Raw genomic sequence first — 22,656 nt, forward strand, 5'->3', positions numbered from 1 at the left:
AATCAGAGAATGTCTCAGTTGCCCTCCCTATAAAATGAGAATCGTCCATAAGTGAAATTGTTTAAAGATAAGCCAGATGTATTTAGATGATGTATTTCAGTCATGACACCTAAAAGTCATTGTGCATCTTGTACCAATTTGAAATTACTATTTCTCTAGGACCAAAAGTATTAAAAACATACCTTCTAATTTTCAGCAACAGCTTTCTGAGCCATATAGGACAAGTTACTTTTTCTGTCCAGATGTCTAAAAAATGCTAAAGTTCAAATCCATCCAGCTATAAAGTTCTAAGATGAGTACCTCAAGTTGAAGAAGGAAGTTTTTTAAATTCAAAGACATGATTGTACCAAGCCATATATCAGGGTGTTAAAATGACAGAACAGATGAATTATAATATGAAAAGTGCTTCAGCTACTTTCACTGAACTTTAATTTCAGGGAGAAAAATCAAATTTCAAATGAATGTGTAGCACTATACATCTCTTCTATTCTTACTAATCCTGGCAACAATTTATATATTTGGTTGAAAAAGTATAAGAAACTATTAATACACATACACACACATAGTTTAAGAAACTATTTTCCTATTCTCACTTTTGAGACACATGGAGATTTCTGTGTGCAGAATTACCCATTGTCATTGGAATAGGGGAATACCTAGGAATTTGGGGGTGGTGTTGTTGTTTTCTTTCTTTCTTTTTTTTTTTTTTGCCAGGGGCTGTTTTAAGTTTCAACTTATACACACTTAATAGTATTTTTCTTTTCAAAAAATTAGAATGTACCAATAATTTTGACAATTTGTAACTGTAAAAGTTATGCCATCATATGAGTTACCACACAAGATTAGGAAAACTTTGCAGGTGGTCTGTACATATTAATAATTTTTGGATCATTAACTAAGGTGCTGGTACTTGAATCTGGAAAACCAACAGTGTTTCTATGAAGGCACTGCTCTCCTCCTGAATTCCCCCTGAATTTCCTGTCTGGGTCATATTATAGGGACTAAATCAAAGAAAGTTGATGATAAGAAAAACAGGAAGTCTACTTTGTAATGTCCCAATGTTTGCTATCATGGTTATAGAATAACTATATGTAATGAGGGAGAAGGGGTAATATAATCTACACATGAGCAGATGAATTTGCCCTGAAAAAATGTGGAAACATTTTTTTAAAGTAAATACATGTTAACATTACTCAAGGGCGGGGGGCAGTATAACAATAAGAGATGCTACAAAGTACTGCCAAACCTGAAATAACACAAAATTTTTATATCTTCATTAAAATAGTAGCAGCTAACTTCTGTTTTTAAATTTCCCACTCCATTGTCACTCATTTGTGTAGGGTTAAGAAGTAGAATTAGGGATTCTTCTGTGAATATGTTAAGTTAAAAATACTTTTCAGGCACTGAAGTGGAGACATCTGTCAGGCAGTTGGATGTATGTCTGGAGTCCCCTTTCTATAGGAAAAATCTGGATCTTTGAATGCTAAATTTCCTCTCCTACTCCTCTATTTACAAATGTATCCAATGTCTACATTGTACTTTTTCCATTGAGATGCTTTCAACATTCCTTTGATGGCCTCAAGGAAAAAATAAGCACCTCTGGGGCGAAATCTGGGAATGGTGTCAATCCAAAACCCAGGTTTCTCATCACAAAGTACAATAGGCCATCTAGCTCACAGACTTATGAAAATTGTTTGTTTTTTTTTAAAGCAAACTAAACTAACCCTATTATGAGCCATTATCTATTTTATAAAGCAAGAAGTTATAGGAGGGCCAGGAGTGGATTATAAGAATTTACTGAGAAATACTGTCATCATTTTACCTTAGAAATGATAAATACTATGTAAATACATTTGGGTTTAGAATGTTCCATTAAATCAGTATATTTTCCCCTAAGACTGAACTGTTAGGATATTTTGGTTTCTGCTTATTAAATATTTTCTTCTCTAAGATAAAATATACTTTAGCTTATTCAAATTAAAGCCTTTTTCTCTGGGAAGCATCTACTTTCTCTTTTGTATCCAGGAAGGTAGGAGAGAACTGACAGGCCACACAGGAGCAGAAAGAGGTGGAAAGGAGAGACACAGGGAGGAAGTTTAGGAACAAAACTCAGCTGGGAGAGCATATCAGAACACTCCACCCAGTAGAAGAACAAGCAGCAGTCTTGGTAATTGCTGGGACTACTAACAGTAAACACATCCTCCCTGTTGATGATGTTTTGGGAACAATCTGAGACATACTCCACATAGGAGCCCGATGGGAGACTCACAGACTGAAATTAAATCTGCTACCAAATGCATCTGTCCCAGAGAGAACAACCTGCTGGGATACTGGAGAGTAGAAAAATTGATGCCATTTCTTTCCCAGTCCAGTGAATGCAATGTACAGGTCTATTTTCTTCTTCCTGAGTAACTACAGGAGTGGGTAAGCTTTTTCTATAAAAGGTCAAATAGTTAAGTAATTTAGGCTTTTTGGAGCCATATGGTCCCTACTCCAACTACTCACTTTTACTATTGTAGAATGAATGACCAAAATATAAATCAATGTGTGTAGCTGTGTTCCAAGAAAACTTTATTTACAAAAATGGTCAGCATGCAGACTTGTCCCAAATGGCATCATTTGTCAACACCAAAACAAACGGCTCCATGTGGGTGAATTAAGGAGGATTACAATAAACTGTTTCTCTAACTTTTAACACCTCTAGCTAATTCATGGGCCATCCAGACCAGCCATGTAGAAAGATACTTAAAAATCTAATGTCATCCTATAATGCAGCCATATTAGAAAACAATATGTATGAAAACACAATTTATACCATCCTAAAATTGATCTAACACTACTTAAATGTAAAATTTGTCATGTTTTTCCTATTAGGCATACATTTTCTACATAATCACCTATTTAGTTACAGCCTGCAGTATGCTGCTCCAAGGACAGTTTTGTAAGACTTGCACACCAAGTATTTCATATTATGCCTGTAAGATGCAGACTGATGAAAAAGGGTAGTCAAGGCATAGTATTTTTTTAACGACCATAAGAAGACTCCAAATTGCCACTTCTCAACTAAAGTACACTTCAGTGTATTTATCACAGAAGATTTTAATAGACAATTACCTTTAACATGGTTGAACAGATCTGTATTTAAAAAAAAAAAAAAAACTATTTAAAAGCACATATTGAGGGACTGGGGTTGTGGCTCAGTGGTAGAGTTCTTGCCTAGCACGTGCGAGGCACTGAGCTCAATCTTCAGCACCACATATAAATAAATAAATAAATAAAACAAGCAAACAAGTGGATAGATAAATAAATAAAGGTGCTGTGTCCACTTACAACTGCTTTTTATAAAAAGCACATATTGAGTTCAAAAGCTAGAAATACAGAGCCCAAAAATGGATTTTTGGTATACATGTACACTATCTGCCCAATTTCCAGCACCAAGTGCTCACAATACTATGAAACATGGTTTCTATGCACAAGGTTATATTATTCAACAATACCATTAACTGCTTAAGAAATACTGGTGATGGGGCAACTGTGGGTTAGATATGAATGGAAATTCTGCCAGATCTAACAACCATGGAGCCATTACAAAACCATGGGTAAGAACATTGGTCAATTTGGCTAGAATTGAGCAAAATGGCTTAAGAATACAAAAGTCACTATCTGGAGCAGTTGTACAAATAAAGGCCATTACTAACACATCATATACATTCAGGCATATGTGCCCAATGATGGATTTAAGAAATAATTTCAAAGAATCAAAATGGCTCAAAATACTTGTTTCCACTTTTCTGCCCCAACTTCAACTTAACTTTATCGTTAATAAAAAAAGACAATTTTACCAAATTTCTGTCTAGCTTTATTAACGAAGTGGCTTGGACTTATATTTTTAATGTTTTCTAAAAAATAAAAACACATTTTTTATGCTCAATTTTGTGGCTGCCTTGTAATATTATTTACAAGGAATTGTACTATGACACACACACATATAGACGCCTACTCCCTTTCAAGCAATCTGAAAAGACCATCTTGGTTGGCATTTCAACTAGGATTTGAAATATAGGTAAAAATTCTGATTCTTGGCTGAGGATGTAGCTTAGTGGTAGACTGCTTGCCTAGCATGGCTGAAGCTTTGGGTTCAATCCCTAGCACAAAACACAAACCATTCTGATTCTCAAAATTGAGGCAAGAATTTGAAGAAGTAAGAAATTCTGCACCCAAAGATCTAGAAGTAGATTGTCTAGGCTCATTGTATGGGATATGAAGCTAGAAAGATCCAAAGAATTATGAGTAAGATGGAAAAGGCATCAAAAGACATTGTTTTCTACTATCCTACCACAATTACTTGTTCGGAGCAAGCAGATATTTTCTAACGTTAATGCTCACTGAACAGTAAACTCAATTCTAAGTTATGCAGTTCTTCAACATACCTACAATATGCATCTTAGATGTTTTACTGCAAATACCAAAATGATGTGCAACCAATTATTTACATCAGTGTTTTCCAACTTATAACCTTAATAACAGACTCATTTGTAAAGCTCTATAACAAAGAAGACTTCAATGTGCTTATCTTTGCCCCTTGCAGTGTGAGTTTAGACAACTGTTTGCTGATTAAGTAATCACTATGTTAAAGGAACTTAAAAAAAAAAATTCTTACTCTGCCAAAGCTGGGTATACTCTCATTTAGTGCTTTAATTTTAGCAAAAATCAAAATGGGGGGGGGGGGGTGGTTTAAAGGGAAATTGTTTTTTTACTAGCTTATAATTTGCCCTGGCTTTGATTCTCTGCTTTAGAAACCTCATCTAATATGTCCAGTGGGAAATCTAAAAGGCTACTATAAATCTCACATTTCAAATGGACCTGTGTCCCACTTGTATTATCAACACAACTTAGAGGAGGAAAGGTTTATTTGGGCTTGCGGTCTCAGAGGTTTAACCCATGCTCAGCTGACTCCACTGCTCTGGGCCTGGAGTGAAGCAGAAAATCATGGCAAAAGGGCACCTCCACTCAGGGCAGCCAGGAAGGAAGGAGAGAGGTGGGTGGAGCCAGGGACAAAATAAATACTCCCCAAGGCACACCCCCATGACAGTACGTCTGCCTATAATTACCACCAGTAATTCATTCAAATTATTAACCCAAATAGACTAATTCCACTGACAACAGTCATATCAAATGATAAGATCAAGGAAGCTTAACAAATCAGGATAATCTGTTCAGACACATACCAGTTAGAATTAATATTTATCCATACCACATTTTAATATGCAAATAAGCTACTGTTTAGATTTTAGGAGTTTTGAAAAACCACTTCAAAGATTCTCAAATGCCAATGTCAAAAGAAAATTCTAGTGCATCTGTGCTGTATTAATTTTAATGAATGTGTACTTTTTAAATAAATATGCAGAGATCACTATTAACTTTCTTGAAATAGCTTGTTATCAATTTTACCACCTACTATCTTTGTCCATGAGCTTCTGAAGAGCAGGGATGCCATTATTTCTCCACTCCTGGTAGACTCAGATACTAAATAAATGTTTCATAAAAAAATAATCAATTCATCCACCTAACTTCTTGGGTGAATCACATATGGAAGTAAATTGCGTATCAACTGCCAACCAACAAAGGCAGAAAAAAGGGTAAACCTAATTAAGGTACTTAAAAATGATGTTCATTGTATATTACCTATTCATTTCAGCAAAACAACTATTTTACATGTGGCCAATGCTCACTTATACACTATGTGAAAGTGATCAAAAAAATTATAATTGAACAGATATACCATGTGTGGATATGAAAGATTAAAAACATGTCATCCCTGTACGGGTAGTTTAATGCTATTAAATAAAGGCTGAATTGGAGAGGGGAAAGTCTTTGAGTTGTGTAGTTTCGTTTTTGTTTCATTTCTGGGCTATGCAATGCCCAGCACAGATGTGATCAGCCTTATTTTTTTGTGGCCAGTTTTTATCATTTGAGAATTATCTACCTCATCAGTACATTACTTCTATTTCAAATTCTTTTCTTCTCTGATGTTTAGTCACTACAGGGTCAAAAACTGCATAAAGTAGTGTAACAATGAAAAATAATCAAATTTTATCAATAGAGACTCTAAGAGTTCTAGGACTAGAAAATAGGGCAAAAATTTAAAATTTCAATATTAACACATTTAAATCACGCATGCTAGTTTAGATTAACATATAACAAAAAAAATTTGGATCTGCACTATATATTTTACTTCCTTTGAAATCAAAGTATTTCCATATCTTCAGCATCCAGATTATCTTAATGCTAACAGTGTTAATCAGGAGATGATTAACTTATGATAAAATCCTTTTATTTTTATAGATCAAAATCCAAATGAAAAGACTGGCACATTAATTTGATACATGTCTTATTCTGAACCTAAAATGCAAAACAAAAGACGATGTGCACTTAACATGTACTTTATGTCTTTGTAACAGAGAATAAAAATCATTACAAAATTTAGGAATTAGATATCAAATCGCTAAAGAGAGAGTTGACTAAACAATGGCTTTGATGTTCCAGCTAATGAGAGAGAATAATATACAATTGAACATTCAGCCTGAAAGAGTAAAGAAAAAGAATGCAGACAACTCATCTCCTCGTGCTTACTTTTCAGTATTAAGGGCTCAAATAATGGATATTTTCCCTAGTATTTCAAAACTAACACTTGCAATTTAATATTGAATAAAAGCTTGAGAATGGTTTATTCTGACAGTTTACAAAATACAGAATTCACTAACTTCAAGAAGAATTAAACCTGTAAGAATCTGAAGCCATTTCTCTTTATACAGAGAAATATTCAACAGGAGAATGGATATCTGGTTTTGAATTTTTGGCCCAAATTTGCTACACATTCAAAACAAAATTAGTTACACCTATCAAGCTTTTATAAAATCTGATGGCATTATGCAAAGAAGATACATCTGTTTCTCTAGTAAGCCAGTGAAACAAAAAGAAGATAGAGAACAAATGGTGGAAGTAGAAGGGACAGATTCAGGATTGTGCTACAACCGATGCCAAAGAAGCTGCCTAGAAGATGTATGAAGAGCAAGCCAGCACGGGATCTTCCCTGAATGCCCTGGTTCATAAACCATGTACCAGGTTGGGACTTTTTTTATTCTTTTAGTATAGTAGTCTATACTTCCTAAGAAATGTACTTAAAAATACACATACAAAATAGTAAAAATAATAAAATTCAGTTATTCAGCTGAATTAGATTTATATTTAGAGGATGATATTTGACAAAGTATATATTTGTATTTAACTCAAAAAGGAGACATGTTAATAAAATTCATTATAAATTTCATTCCACTCTCAAATGTTTTTGACTATTTCAACTATAGATACTGTTACTATAACCAGAATGCCACTTGATAGCCTTGCATTAATTCTGCTAAACCAAAGACTTACACCTTAATTTAAAAAACAAAGCAGCAACCATTTACACTAAGAAAAGCAAACATTTACTTCAAATTGCAGTATATGCTTTTCAATCACAAAAAGAAAGAAAAGAACAGTGATCTGACAGTGGTCACATCCTGTGCAAAAAACCTGAAATACAAAAATGGTAGCACAAGGTATCTGAGCTGCTTACGTTGCAGGAAAAAGGACATACAGTAGCTGAAATATGGCACTCCTGGGAATGGACTTCTAAATCAAATAGAATGCCTTTTGAAATGATTAAATTTATTTGTGTATTAGTAAGAAAGCCCCACCACCATAAATAGTACAATATTTAAAAATAAAAAAAATATTTATATCTATCTAAGATAGATAGTGTATTTGTACGTTAGACTTGTTTAAGTGCAGAAGGTGGTTTATGTTTTTCCTCTTTTTTTTAATTAAGTTACTGCCCCATATGCTTTATAAAATCTCACTCAATTGCAAAAGCCAATTTAAATCAAGGAATATGTTATCAAAGTTGCATAATTTCATTTGGGACTGCCAGCAGGATAAAGTTTCAAATCAAGTCTTTAACATTAATGTTCATTTTAGTCAATGAAAAGTTTAAAAGTTCTCAAATCTTCATTATCCTCTTGAACTTGCCCTTCTAAATGATCCTCAGACTGCAATTCCTAGTTTGCAAATAAAAGAATGCAATATGCATCATACTTCAAGAAAAGACGACGATGTCGAACTAACATGCTTCTGGATCTTTTCCCTGCTCCTTTCAACCTTCTTTATAATTTCTGACACTATGCACACTGAAGAGGTGAGACCCAAAAGAAACAACAGATCTGCAAGAGAAAATAAGGTGGGTTTTACAAATCTTTGATACTTAGAGTCACAAAGCTAGCAGCTTACATTTTTCTAGCATTTTACCAGTTTTAAAAATATATTTTTCACAATTATTTCATGAAGAAAATATCATTACCCTCACCATCCTTTTAAAAAGTACTACTCAAGAAGTAGTAACCAATTTGACTGAAAATACCTATCTGAAAATTAAATATTCTGCAGCAATATGTTCAACTTCAAAGCCTAAAAGACTATTCCAATAGTATCCACACTATCTCAATTCTTTTTAATTGCTTTTAAAAATGCTTAAAACAGTTTTTAAAGGAAGCAATTTGGATATGAAATTAAAATAATGAAATTTAAAAAGTTCAATTTTAAAGTAAATGTTAACTTACACCAAAAAATAAAGTGAGATATTGTAACTTTTCAAATTAACTTTAAAATCCAAGAATTAAAGATAGCATTCCCATTAAATATTCTTTATTCCTCAAACTTACATAGAAAAATGAATTTTTAAAATATTTTTTTCAGTTAGTAGATGGACACAATACCTTTATTTATTTTTATGTGGTATTGAGGACCAAACCCAGTGCTTTACACAAGCTAGTTAAGTGCTCTACCACTAAGCAACAATCCCAGCCCAAGAAAATAAATTTTTTAAAAAATTTTAATATCTGTTTTTAGTTATAGATGGACAAATGACTTTATTTATTTTTAGTGGTGCTGAGGATCAAATATGTGTGTCAGGAGAGCCCTCTACCCTAAGCCACAACCCCAGTCTCAAGAAAATGAATTTTTTAAACGTTCTGTAGTTCATGTTTAATGCATGGTATATGAAAAAATAAGTGTAATTCATAGAATTATAAAACTTTATGCTTTCAGGACGAAACTGATATTTCATGAAATAAGAATGAACAAAAATAACAAGATCAGTTATCAAAAATTAGAATTTTAAACAAAAACAATTTGTTTTTACTGACATTACATCTAGTTCTTTCTTCTTATAAGATGGGAAAAAGTTATAAACTACAATTATTTTTTTTGGATACCAGGAATTTGCTTAACTACTGAGATACAACCTGAGCCACTCCACCCACCCACCCCTTTGTTTCTTGGAGCCAGGGTCTCACTAAGTTGCTTAGGGCCTTCACTAGATTGTTGAGGCTGGCTTTGAACTTGTGATCCTCCTGCCTAAGCCTCCAGAGCCGCTGGGATTATAGGAGTACACCACAGTGCCTGGCTAACTACTTTATAATATGTTTCAGTTTGCTGTATTTCTGAATCATTAAATATGATTTTATAACAATTAATAATCTGTAAAAAAGAAAAAAACAGGTCAGACACAGTGGTGCACACCTGTAATCCCAGCGACTCAGGAGGCTTAGGCAAAAGAATCACAAGTTCAAGGCTAGCCTGGGAAACTAAGCAAGATTCTATCTCGAAATAAAATAAGGCCTAAGGATGTAGCTCAATGGTAAGAGTTTTTGCCTGCAATGCTCAAAGCCCTGGGTTTAATCTGCATTACCACAAATTAAAAGGAAAAAATGCAAATTTATGCCTAGAGTTAGGAGAATAACTCCCCTGAACTTCCCCAAATGAAAAAAGAAGCACTCCTTTTTTCCAGGTCATGTCAAGTTATCTTTCACATTTCACTATCTTAAAAGAATTATTAGCACAAACATTGTAAAATATAATTCACCTAAAATATATAAAGATAACATCTTTTACCCAGTATACTCAGGCTCTCCGTCTGAAAAACCTTCTGAAGTGGAGGGAAGTAAATAACTAGTAATTGTCCCATAATGGATCCAAGAACTGCATAACAAAACATTTTATTACTGCAGAGTCCAATCTCAAACACAGATTTGGTCTGTTGGAAAAGCAGAGAGTTCAATTATTACTCTTTGTTCATATAAATAATTTGTTTATTTTCATACTTAATTTCAATTTTTAATAATTAGTATCATTTATTACCTCTGAATTATATATTACCAATACCAAAAAAAATCTTTTAATTCTATCTATTACTTTGGAATAATTCAGGGAGAAGAAAGGTGAATTTTAAAGCAAACTTTTATTTATCAAAAAAGGGCTTGCTTAAAAAGAGTGAGACTATATAAATGAGACCATAAAAAGAAAGGAAACTTACTTCAGCATCCCAAAGCACTAATAAAATTTATATTTTGCTAAGTCTTTCCTATCCATTCACTGCAGAAGATAATGTAAAATCTTGAAGAATGGACCTAGTAATGTATATATAGAAAAAGTAAAACTGTCTTTCATAAAACAAAAACACAAATACTAAGGCTTATTCATAACAGTCTCAAAATTAGTGATAATCCACCATTCTTACAAAGTTCTAGTATGGCAAATAGTAACAGTTACAGTTAAGAATATATAAAGTGCTTTAAGTTAAAACAAATAGTCAATGCCTCAAATAGAACTAGTTCTCAAGAACAATATGCTCTAAAAAAGTATCCTCAAGGTTCTAACCTATTATATTCTATTAAAACACTTTAAGACCAAAAAGCAGCAATCACACCTACTGTAAGACTTGTAAAGGAAAGCAAAATTAAATATGCTAAACTTAGACTCACTGACAGAGTGAGGCAATCAAATTGTTCTTGTCCTTACTGCATATATGAGACATATCATTTTAGCAGAGTCTATGAGGTTTGTCCTATGTTGAGATAATGTTAACCTGAATCTATCTATAGCTACAACTTATAAGAGAAAGGAAGAAAGACACACATCTGTGATTTGCTTTGATCTTTGAGTTAAAGGTAAGGCTTAGTTCCCCAAATGCTTCAACCTTATTGTTCACCAATGGCACAAGTTAGTAAGAAGGCTGTATCTGGGGCTGTAATCTATGGCTACAAAACCAAGCAAAGCTAAAAGCCCATACTCCTTGCCTCACTCAGTAAGAAAAGAAGCTCTACTCAGTTGGGCCAATCAGCTAAGATCAATGACGCATACCTGAGATCTGGAACTTAGTGCATTAAACATGTCAAAAAACACAAAGCATGTGAACGTCATTGTTGTGTCTCGAGGTGTGATAACATTGTCTCGCAGCTGTCAAGAGGAAAAAAACAAAATGACTCTCAATGCTAAATCAAATGACCATATATGCTTTCAAAACGTTAATATTTTCCTTCCATTATGATAAGTAGCTTTAGTCTAAGATGTGAAACATCCAAGTTACTTAAATTTCCAATAGCCAGTGAACAATTATAGTCTAGATAATTAAAAGTAAAAAAAAAAAATCTTTTCATGAACTATATATTGAGTATTAAAACATTTATTATTTAATTACAATAAAGTAGCTATCAAAGGCTCATATTTTTTACTGCTCAAATTTACATGTATTAACTTTTATTGTGTCATATGGCTCTGCAAATTTAAATGATTTCAAGTCCTAAGCCAACAATTTTATTAAGCCAGAGAATGAAATCAAATCTTAAAATGCTTTTGTCATACTTTTTCAAAAAGGTCTCTTAACTCACCAGCTTTCTACATAACACACCAAAATAACTAAGAATCCTATCATACAAAATGCATAATATAGCTACTTATCCAGTGAATATACCTCACGCCAGAAGACAAATAAAGTCCCACAAACAATAATTACTGATGAAACAAGTATTTTAAGTATCAAATTTTTAGTCAAAATGCTGTCCTTCCAGTTGCGAGGAGGTTTACGAATGACATCTTTATCCACTGGTTCTACTCCAAGACTTAAAAGCAAACAGAAAAATGAATTACTTTAAGTGTTAAGGCCTCAATTTGTACTTTTAAAACTAACTAAATTTAATTATACAGAAATCTAAATGCCTTCTGACAAAAACAAAATGTTGAATCTTAAGAAAAACTTAGGGGCTGGGATTGTGGGTCAGCGATACAGCACTCACCTACCATGTGTGAGGCCCTGGGTTCGATTTTTAGCACCACATAAAAATGAATAAATAAAGGTATTGTACCCAACAACAACTAAAAATAAATAAATATTTTTTAAAAAAGAAAAATAAAAAATTATTATCTAGACAAAATAACCACTGCTAGTTGTACCAGTAAACACCTATAGTCCCATGTAAGGCGGGCCTGACGTGAGGATTCCTTGAGCCCAAGCGTTTATGGATAGCAAGATCAACATAACAACCCCCTCTCAAAAACAAAACAAAACTCAATCATTGATTTTATCACTATTTCTCTCCTCTTTTACACTTACATATCTGGTATAGTTTGATAGACAAATGACAATCGGCTTTCAAAAAACTGCACAATTTTATTTACATGTAAATTTATTTATTTCAAATGTATGACCTACCAAGAGAGCTTTGCAATATCTTTCATAAATGGAGTTTTGACTAGGATGATAGATTGCAATGGCTAATGATACGTATCACTCCACTACCCCATTATTATAAAATAAAATAGATACTCAAATTCTTCAATACTTTCCAAGTTTCTAGTATTGACACAGAACCTAGGTAATGATGCCGAACTCAGACGTTTTTCCATTCCATTCCATTCTTAGCAATAAAAAAGCTTACTACAGGACAGGGACTGCATCTATTCTCTGATATGTTTTCAACCAAAGTATATGTGTGACATAGCATAAAGCTTCAGATCCATACTGCATGAATAAACGTTCAAAGAGAATAAATAATATGCACATATCACACAATTTATATGCTATTGCAAATTTCCAACATTATTCATAATAAAATTTTACATCGGGGCATCACAATTTCCATATCTTTCTAGTTCACGCACGAAAAACCTTACCTCTGAGCTGGGGGTCCATCCATAATAATATTGATCCACAAAATCTGCATTGCATTGAGAGGATTAGGAAAGTTCATTAATGTAGCCAATGAGATTAAAGTTAATGCTGCTATACTCCTGTTGAAAAAGAGAGTCATTTAATCTGTCAGCAGAGTAAATTTCCTATTGAATTTGTGGTAATATTTATTTTCTACCATTCAAAAAGCTTATGTTACTACTGTAATTTTAAAAGAAGTAACCTATGCTTCATTCATGTCAACTTTTAAAATCTAACATTATTTAGAAAAATATGTTTAACAACAGCAAAGAGGGGAAATTTTTAAAATCTATGTAACAGTTTCACCAATATTCAACTGTTTTCTTTTTGGCTACAGAAAACCACTACTATTTTTTGAAAAAAAAAAACCCTAAGAAGAAACACTGAGATATGGCCCATTCCACTCCTTATATTTCAGAAGTTATTAAACACAAATTCCTCAGTATCCATGGAGGGTTGTTTCTAGAAATCCCTGAAATACCAAATTCCCATTCCCTATATAAAATTTCACAGTATTTGCATATAGGTTTACATATTCTCTTGCATGCTTTAAGTCATCTCTAGATGATTTTCAATACCTACTACAATGTAATGCTATATAAATTTTTGTTGTACTGTATTATTTCCAATATAAAAACAAAGAGGAAAGTCTATAGATTTTCAGTACACAATTTTTTTTCCAAATATTTTCTATACATACTTGAATCCACAAATGTGGAAACTGCAGATAAAATGGGTTAACAAAATATTTTGATGATGACAGAAACATTTAATTATCATATTTAGAGTCCACTTAGCATGCCATTTCTGTATAGTTAATTCTCTCTTTAGAAAACTTACTTTCAAAAACCCTGCAGAAATACACAGAAGTTTCTAGGTATGTTCTACTTTCCTATAATTTATCTAGAAGACCCATGGTTACAAATATCTTGCAAACTTACGTGCTCAGTTGAAATCTAACAAAATTTTTTATGTTGTTATAAATTCCTTTACCCTCTTCAATTGCAGACCTGAAATTTTAAAAGTAAAGATAAAATGAAAAACTTCATATAAAAATAAAGCTACATCTGTACTAAAAGACTATGAAGCTATTTTGAGAATAAATTTCCAACTAATATATAAAAATTCCCATTCCCTATATAAAATTTCACAGTATTTGCATATGTTTACATATTCTCTTGCATGCTTTTAAGTCATCTCTAAATGATTTTCAATACCTACTACAATTTAAAAAATATCAATTTAAAAATATCAATTTTTAAATTTAAAAGAATCAATTTAAAAAATAAATTATTAAGCCAGGCATGGTGGCACACACCTGCAATCCAAACAACTTGGGAGTCGAGGATCCCAAGTTCCAGACCAGTCTCAGCAACTTAATGATGCCCTAAGCAATTTAGCAAGACCCGTCTCAAAACAAAAAGGGCTGAAGATGTAACTCAGTGGTAAAATACCCCTGTGTTCAATCTCTATTACCAAAAACAAATAAATAAAAGACAAAAAGTCTAATATTTTCTTCACATAATTAAGATTAGAATATGGAAACATTTATTTTACCAATGAACTAAAATCAAATATGCTGAGATCTATCTAAGCTGACTTCATTATATTTCTTATTAATTTTAATAAATCTTATTAAAGACATTTGAACATTAAAATAATAAACTGCCTCTACACATAATGCTATACATTTAAAATACTAAAATGATAATCATCTCTATGTCTCTAAGCTCATTTTTCTTATTAATATATATCAGGAATTAAACATCAATGAGCTATGTAAGAATTATGGAATTTAAGCTATCTGTTGTTCCTACACACAAGTATATATGCTACACACTACAGAGGAATTAAAGAACATTAATTTACAAAAACTCATAAATTCTTTCATTTGGCTCAATCCAGGAAAATAGGTATTTTTTTAAAAACAACTCCTTTCTTCCCAGATTTTTATATAAAACTCTAAGCAGGGAGAGAGGGAAAAAAAAAAATCTTTATAAGAGATTGGCAATGCTCTGAGTTCTGAACTCCCATTCTCAAGTACATCACTTTAGGATACTATTGGGTAATAAAGCATCCTGGGACAGGGACTTGTAATTTGACACTGCAATGAGCAAGTTTTGGTCATCTAAGAGGTTGAGATTAACATGATCTCCACCTAACCACTGTGAAACTGACTCCACAGGGTATTAAACTGCAGTCTTAAATCAATTGGAAACTATGGATGAAACAAAACTATTCAAATTTAACAAATTATGTCATGAAATGAGAACAACATGAACAACTACTGTTATAAGGAAATAAGTATGGGTGTGAATTTTATAATTTTTAATACTTACTGTAAGGTCATGTATATGCACATTTCTAAGAACCTGAATTTAACTAAAATAAAGGCCCCTAATGAAGGTTCACTATTGTACCATTGTTTTTAGTGCCCAGAACAATGTGACACTTCACTGGCACTCACTTTCTTAAAAGATAAGGACTAACCATCTATTATGTCTGTTTAATCCATACAATCATTTTCTCTAGAACTACACATTAGGCCAGAAAACATTTATCTAGAAACATGATTTGGTCTAGAAATTAGAAACTTGGTCAATGTTTAAATACTAATTCTTTTCCAGTTGAATTATCGTGGATAAGATGTAGAAAAGGATAGAAGAAGATTCTCTTATATGCATTCACTGAAACGAAGCTTACATTATGGTTTGGAAATCATCATCCACCAGGATCATATCGGCTGCCTCTTTGCAAACATCTGTCCCAGTCTGGCCCATTGCAACTCCAATATCTGCAGCCTTCAGAGCAACTGCATCATTTACTCCATCCCCTGTCATGGCCACAACCGACCCATTCTTCTGTAGAGACTAAAGAGGAACAGGAACAGGGTGGAGGGAAGAATCCTGATGATAAAGTTGTTTCCATACAATAATGGGCTAAACAAGCACTCTCAACTATTCTTTTACAGAAATAATCCAATCAATCCATTTTTCAATAAGCTTAAATATGTGGAGTTTTTAATAGAATAAAGCTTAGGAAAAGTTGTTATTAATATTTCCATTTGTGAGAACTATATCTAAGTAGATGAACTATATATGATTCTCAGCAAGAGACAATTTTGTCTCCTCAAGGAAATCTAACAATATTTGAAGGTATTTTTAATTGTCTTGGTTTGGGGGATGCCACCAGCACCTAGCCAGTAGCAGCTGAGAATGCTGTGAAACATTCTACAATACACAAGACAGCCCCTCACAACCAAGAATTATCTAGTCCAAATGTCAAAAGTGCTAAAACTGAAAAACTATATACAATAGCTGTCTATCATCATTAATAAATTAAGCCCATTGAATACTGACAGTTACTTTTATATACAGAAATGTGCTACATAATATTCACATATACCATAGTGGATGGAGCTGAAGAACTTGTAATGACTATTAGCATCTAAGTCCTCATAATATTGTCGCACAACACATTATTCATGTTTATGGTAAAGCTAATATAAACCTGTGCTGACAGTTATAAAAAAAATACAGCATATAATTTACAACACTATACCTGATAATAACAATAAATGACTGGTTTATACATTTACTATACTTTCAATCACTATTTTAGAGGATACTACTACTTAAAAAAAAAAAAAAAAACAAGTTTGGTGTGTCACACCCCTGTGTTTAACACATCTCTTGACTGCATTAAGAGGACATGCTGAGCCTGGCAGGGTGGTGCACTCCTGTAATCTCAGCAGCTCAGGAGGCTGAGACACAAAGATTGCAAGTTCAAAGCCAGCCTCAGCAACTTAGAGAGACCCTAAGCAAATCAGCAAGACCCTGTCTCTAAATAAAATACAAAAAAAAAGAGCTGGAATGTGCCTCAGTGGTTAAGTGACCCTAGGTTCAATCCATGGTATCAAAAAAAAAAAAAAAAAGCCATGCTCTGGCCTACACCATCTAAGTTTAATTATACTCATGATATTCAAACAGTGGGGGGGATTCATTTTAACAATACATTTCTAGAACATAGCCCTATTATTAAGCAATGCATGGCTACATTTGATGGTTTAATCTAAGTAACCATAGCATTTTAAATACTGTTCACACTCTTATAATGCTTTTTTCTTATATTTATTCAGTTTTTAACTAATTATCATCACTCACATTGGGATGATTTGGCTATGGACCTCTGTCAGAATATACTGCTACACTATTTAACTGTGTAAAGATGGCCGTATTTGCAAATATTTCATAGAGTTTTCTTCCACATCTTCCCAGTAAAATTCTTTGTGTTTCCACATCAAGCTCTTGAAAGCGATGACTGTTTTGCTTTACAATACTTCTGACTTTGAGGCTCTATCAATACTCCTTGTAATGCAAATATAACAAAAAACAAAGTAGCAGCATTTTATATAGAGAAATTAAGCAATCTGATTTTTAGACACCTACCTTGATAATTTTCATCTTGTGTCTTGGGCTAGCTCTGTAAAATACTGCAACCTGATAAAATATAAGATACATTAAAAATCTTCACTTTTAAGAAGATATTAGAATAACTCATGCATTTACAACTAATGGTGACTTTTTTACTCATTAATTTAAGCTGTGCTTAATCTGCCACAGAGATCAAACTTAATGTGCCATATATTTGTCAAGACATTCATTTGACAGTCATTTCAACCTTTACAAGGTACCATGGAAAACATACAATCAAAACAAGCCATTCAATTTACAACACTAGGTCTAAATAATGAAAATAGCCTTATTCTTAGAATGTTGCAGACAAGGAAACAAAAAAATTCTTCTCTGTTTGCTCATGATACACCAGTGTACAACTAAAACAGTCTTTACCTTTGCTACTTTCATTGCATGCTCTTTTTTATTTAGGATAATCCTCCTCCTCCAGTATACATCCAAAACTGCTCTATGATTTTCTCTTTCCAAACTATATATTTAATCCCTTCTTTTCTGACCCCTTTTCCCAGTTTCCTGAAACCCTTTCACTGTGCCCCAAAGTCAGTCAACCAACAAGATCTGTATCTCAACTCTGCCACTTTGCTTTAGCCTAGGTTTTTCACAACACTGCCATCCCTTACAGCACTCTCAAATACTACCACCAGGGCAGCTTAGACTGGGTGCATGTCCTTCACTCTCCCTTCACAAACACCGCAGTTTTAAATGTCACAGAAGTTTATACTTCCAACTAACTGCAGGCATTCACTGTTCCTGAGCACGCAACCTCTTGTTTCACAAGGATCTTAACTTCAGCCTCACTGTCGCTATCTTCAATATTTATAAGTTATGGTAATTCCAATACCCACAAAATATACCATAAGCTCGTAGAAGATTAGTTCTATTAGTTCTCTCTCTTCATTCCTCCAATCTACAGTCTTATGCTCAACAGATAACCTTACTTCCTACTTAAGAGAAAACAAAGTCAGAAGAAAATTTGCACAATTCCCACTAGCCAGTATCTGTCCAGGCACTATCCTTCTCATGTTTTATGAAAGATAAACTGAATCTACTTCTAGGACCAGTCCTTTCTTACCTATTTAGGACCATTTTCCCCCCTCACTGCTGAATCTTTCTCATCAGTATACAAGCATGTTATTAACCCTTCCATTATAAAAGGGGGGACGACCCACATCCTGTCCTTTCCCATTTATTCCTGCTGTCTCTACATTTCTCTTTTCTTTTTCTTTTTTTTCCAATGAAAAGAAAAACAATAAGCTTAGATACTGAGGGTAAAGATGCAGCAATGAAGGAAAAACTGACATAGGAAGGAAGAATTTCTGGAGCAAAACTCCTTAGGAAGTTACCTACCATTATCTCCTAATTCCATCTCAATCAGGTCATCACACCACCACTGCACTGAAACCATCATTCAAGACTACCAAAGACCACTCACCCACACCATATTGCTAACACCAATGGTCATTTCTCAACTAACTTAACCTCTCAGCAGCATCCTTACAAAGCTGATCACTCACTGCTTCCAAACACTTGGTCTTCCTCTTGCCTTTCTGGCTGTTCCTCTTATACAGACTCCTGGCTTTTCTGGTCTAAATGTTGAAACACATAAGGAGTTAATTTCTCAGTCTTTCCTTTTGATGAGGTCTAAGAAACCCCTACTCAATAAGGGAGCCCATCCAGTCTTACTGCTTCAAATTTTATCTATGTGCATTTTATTTCCATCCTTGACATCTCTTCTGAAATCCAGACTGATAAAACTAATCCACCTATTTATTCCACATTTCTTCTTGAATGTCTCATTTCAAACATATCCAAAATTGAACACCTGTTATTTCCTACAAATCTTGCTCCCTCCTATCCTCTGTTAATGGTAATTACATCCTTGAAATTGTTAAAGCTCTGAATTTGAGGAGGCGTCCTTAATTCGTCTCCTTTTCTCACATGCCAAATGTATCCAGAATTCAACCACCTTACTCCAAATCCATTGTCAACTCGATGGGCCAATACCTCTGAATTGATTTTCTTATTTCTGCTCTCTCTTCCTGGTATTTGTTCTTAACATAATGACTACAGTGAAAGTGTTAAAACAAAAGTCAGGTAACTATCTCCTTTGCTCCCTCCAATCACTTCTCATCCTGCTCTGTACAAAGGCCACGATGGTCTTATCTGCAAGTCTTGCATGAAATACACAGCTCATCCCATTCGTCTTCCATCATTAATCTTTGCTGGCCTGAACTATAACACTGGCCTCCTCATTGCTTCTCACATGTACCTGGCACACTCACTTCAAGGCCTCTGGCCTGTTCCTTCTATCTGCAATATTCTTTCCTCAGACCTTACATGGGCTGCCCTTTCATCAAACAGTACCCTCTCAGTGAGGCTTTCCCCAGTCATGCTCTTAAAATTTCCAACTTCCTCTCCTACCTCTATTCCTTTCTTGCCTGCTTATAATGGTGCTCTTTAGTACTACCCCCATATATGTGTAAAATTTCATTTATATTAGAATTTATTAAGCTCCACAAAAGCAGAGATTATGTGTTCTAAAAATAAGTATTAAATAAATGAATAAACAACAGAATAAATCTTAGTACCATCTTTAAAACTCTTCACAGTTTCTCTTTGGCAATAAAAGTCTAAAATCAAAAGATTATTTTCTAAAATATAAAAAAGATTCATTAAATTATAACATCACATTCCTGTTTATTCATCGGTCCTCATAACCCATATTTGGAGAATATTCTTTCTTTGAAAATAAAATTCAGTTGGGTAGAGTGGGATATGCCTATATTCCCAGCCACTCAGGAGGCCAAGGCAGGAGGGTCACAAGTTCAAGGCCAGCCTCGGCAACTTAGTAAGATCCTGTCTCAAAATAAAAAAGATGGAGGGCTAGGGTTGTAGCTCAGTGGTAGAGTGCTTGCCTAGCACATGTGAGGCACTGGGTTCAATCCTCAGCACCACATTAAAATAAAGGCATTGTGTCCATCTACAACTAAAAAAAAAAAAAAAATAGATGGAAAGAGCTAGGGAAGTAGCTCAGTAGTAGACAGTTTGCCTAGCATGTTCTAGGCCCTGGGTACAATTTCCAGTACCTCAAAAATAAGTAAATAAATAAAAAAAGGTTCAAAAATCTGTCTAGAAACTTCTTGGTATAAGACTAAGCTACATGTATACTCTAAGTATACTAGTAGTAATCTTCTAAGTGAAAGTTTTAATTATTGCCGAAATTAATTGTATAGCACACAGCACTAAAACGTGACAAAAGATTTTAACAAAAGCTGCAGACTAAACAGAATATTAAAATATTTTAATATTTTAAATACGCTAATTTTAAATATGCTGGTTGTACAGAGCAAAATTTTGCCTTTGTTCCCCATAATTAATTTTTTAAACTTATAAATCACTTCCTTATAGATACTGTGGGTTACCAAGAATGACAAGCCACCAGTTGTTGGACCAAGCCATATTTATTTCATATAGTAATAAATTTATTTGGCATGCATCCATTACAACTATTAGTTGATTATAAGATTTCAACATTTCAAAGCTTTTAATGGAATCAAAAAATAAGACTAGCCACTAGAAGACAAAGTATATCTCAATGCAAAGTAGAAAGATCATCTAGTTTTTTACATGTGGCCATAAAACCACCCAGAGTAACATTTGTTCTGTAAGTCCTAGAATGAATAGGTCAATCGTGTTGAATAAACTACTGAAAATCAATGGATACACACAAACACTAAATAAAAGACCTGCGATTCAAAATAAAAACACACAAGAAATTACTAGAAATTGAAATACAGCACTGTCTCACAAGCTTAGATTAAATTTGGAGATATATGAATTCCCTTTTTTATAATCGTTTAGATTGTTATGTCTGTTTCTCAGTCTAGCAAAAGAGAATAATAGTGACTACAATACACAAATTGGGATTATACTATGGGGACTTGGCTAATAGTTCAGCAGAAATATAAAATACTGATATCAAAATCTGAAAACAGAGAGAATGACAACTTCTATCACTGAAAAATATAGAACATACTCCAAGAAATCACAAATAGAAACACTGAGAATTCCAGATATACTTAATATATAATCAAGCAAAACCATCTGCACATTGTTTTTTAATTAGCTCTAGGTCAAAAGAACATAGCATGTTGAAAAGTTTGGAAAATGTTCCAGAGAATGATGAAAAGGTAAAGCTGAAAAATATTTGAATGAGGAACTAAGATGATTTCAGAATATGGGAAATACTCAACAAGCTGATGATTTATAACAAAAGTTCTGTTTTATGTGTAACATTAATAAAAGAAAAGCTATTCAATCTGATCAGCTGCAAAAGTAGAAGTTCAAAAGCATGTTGGTTATAAGAGTCACATGAATGCAAGATGAAATTGGGAAGAAAAGCGGGTGTGGGAAGAGTCCTGCTAATAAAAAATTCACTGTTTTTTATTGTAGTCAACAATAATAAATTATTATATTTTAATAATTTTAAATTTCCAAACATAGTAAATCTCAAAGGTACTATGCTATGTGAAAGAAGCAGATTCCAAAGCCTCATATCATAATTCAATTTTTCGAACATTCTCGAAAAGAAACAAATTAGTGACTGTCAATTGCTAGGAGTAGGGGAAGCACTTGACTACAGAAAGACATAAGAGAATTGGGCGGGTTGATGAAACTATTGTACAGCCTGCCTGTGGTCATGGTTACAAGACTGCATGCATTTATCATAAAGATCAGAAACACATATTTTGTAAAAAGGCAAATTTTACTGTATGTAAAATACCTTGATTTTGTTTTTAAAAAATATACTCTGGACTGGGGTTGTGGCTCAGTGGCAGAGTGCTTGCCTCACACACGTTAGGCACTGGGTTCCATCCTCAGCACCACATAAAAATACACACACACACACACACACACTCTCTCTCTCTCTCTCTCTCTCTCTCTCACACATACTGTCACGAGCTGTCCGTGGGCTGTATGTGGGTATGTGCATTATGTTGAGCATAGTAGCCTAATGAGGGGATAAATCTGGCATTGGGAACCTCCCTTGGCACCCCCAAAGGGACTGATCGTCTGATGCAGGTGAACTTCCCCCTG

The 22,656-nt window shown here is 33.6% G+C and overlaps 1 protein-coding gene across 4 annotated transcripts in view; it reads right to left on the reverse strand.

Annotated features, from left to right (window-relative positions):
- Atp2c1 (ATPase secretory pathway Ca2+ transporting 1) overlaps window positions 1–22,656 on the reverse strand; it is a 133,718-nt gene that overhangs the window by 7,858 nt on the left and 103,204 nt on the right. For all 4 annotated transcript variants that reach the window (XM_027933925.3, XM_071615658.1, XM_027933926.2 and 1 more), the window contains 8 exons: window positions 17,533–17,583; window positions 15,788–15,954; window positions 14,026–14,094; window positions 13,048–13,164; window positions 11,849–11,996; window positions 11,239–11,334; window positions 9,991–10,132; window positions 8,137–8,261 (listed from right to left, as the gene is read on the reverse strand). In XM_027933925.3, coding sequence (XP_027789726.1) covers window positions 8,137–8,261; window positions 9,991–10,132; window positions 11,239–11,334; window positions 11,849–11,996; window positions 13,048–13,164; window positions 14,026–14,094; window positions 15,788–15,954; window positions 17,533–17,583 — 915 coding nt within the window. The remainder of the gene's footprint in view (window positions 1–8,136; window positions 8,262–9,990; window positions 10,133–11,238; window positions 11,335–11,848; window positions 11,997–13,047; window positions 13,165–14,025; window positions 14,095–15,787; window positions 15,955–17,532; window positions 17,584–22,656) is intronic.

Source organism: Marmota flaviventris, chromosome 8, assembly GCF_047511675.1.
Source record: "Marmota flaviventris isolate mMarFla1 chromosome 8, mMarFla1.hap1, whole genome shotgun sequence".
Taxonomy (NCBI): domain Eukaryota; kingdom Metazoa; phylum Chordata; class Mammalia; order Rodentia; family Sciuridae; genus Marmota; species Marmota flaviventris.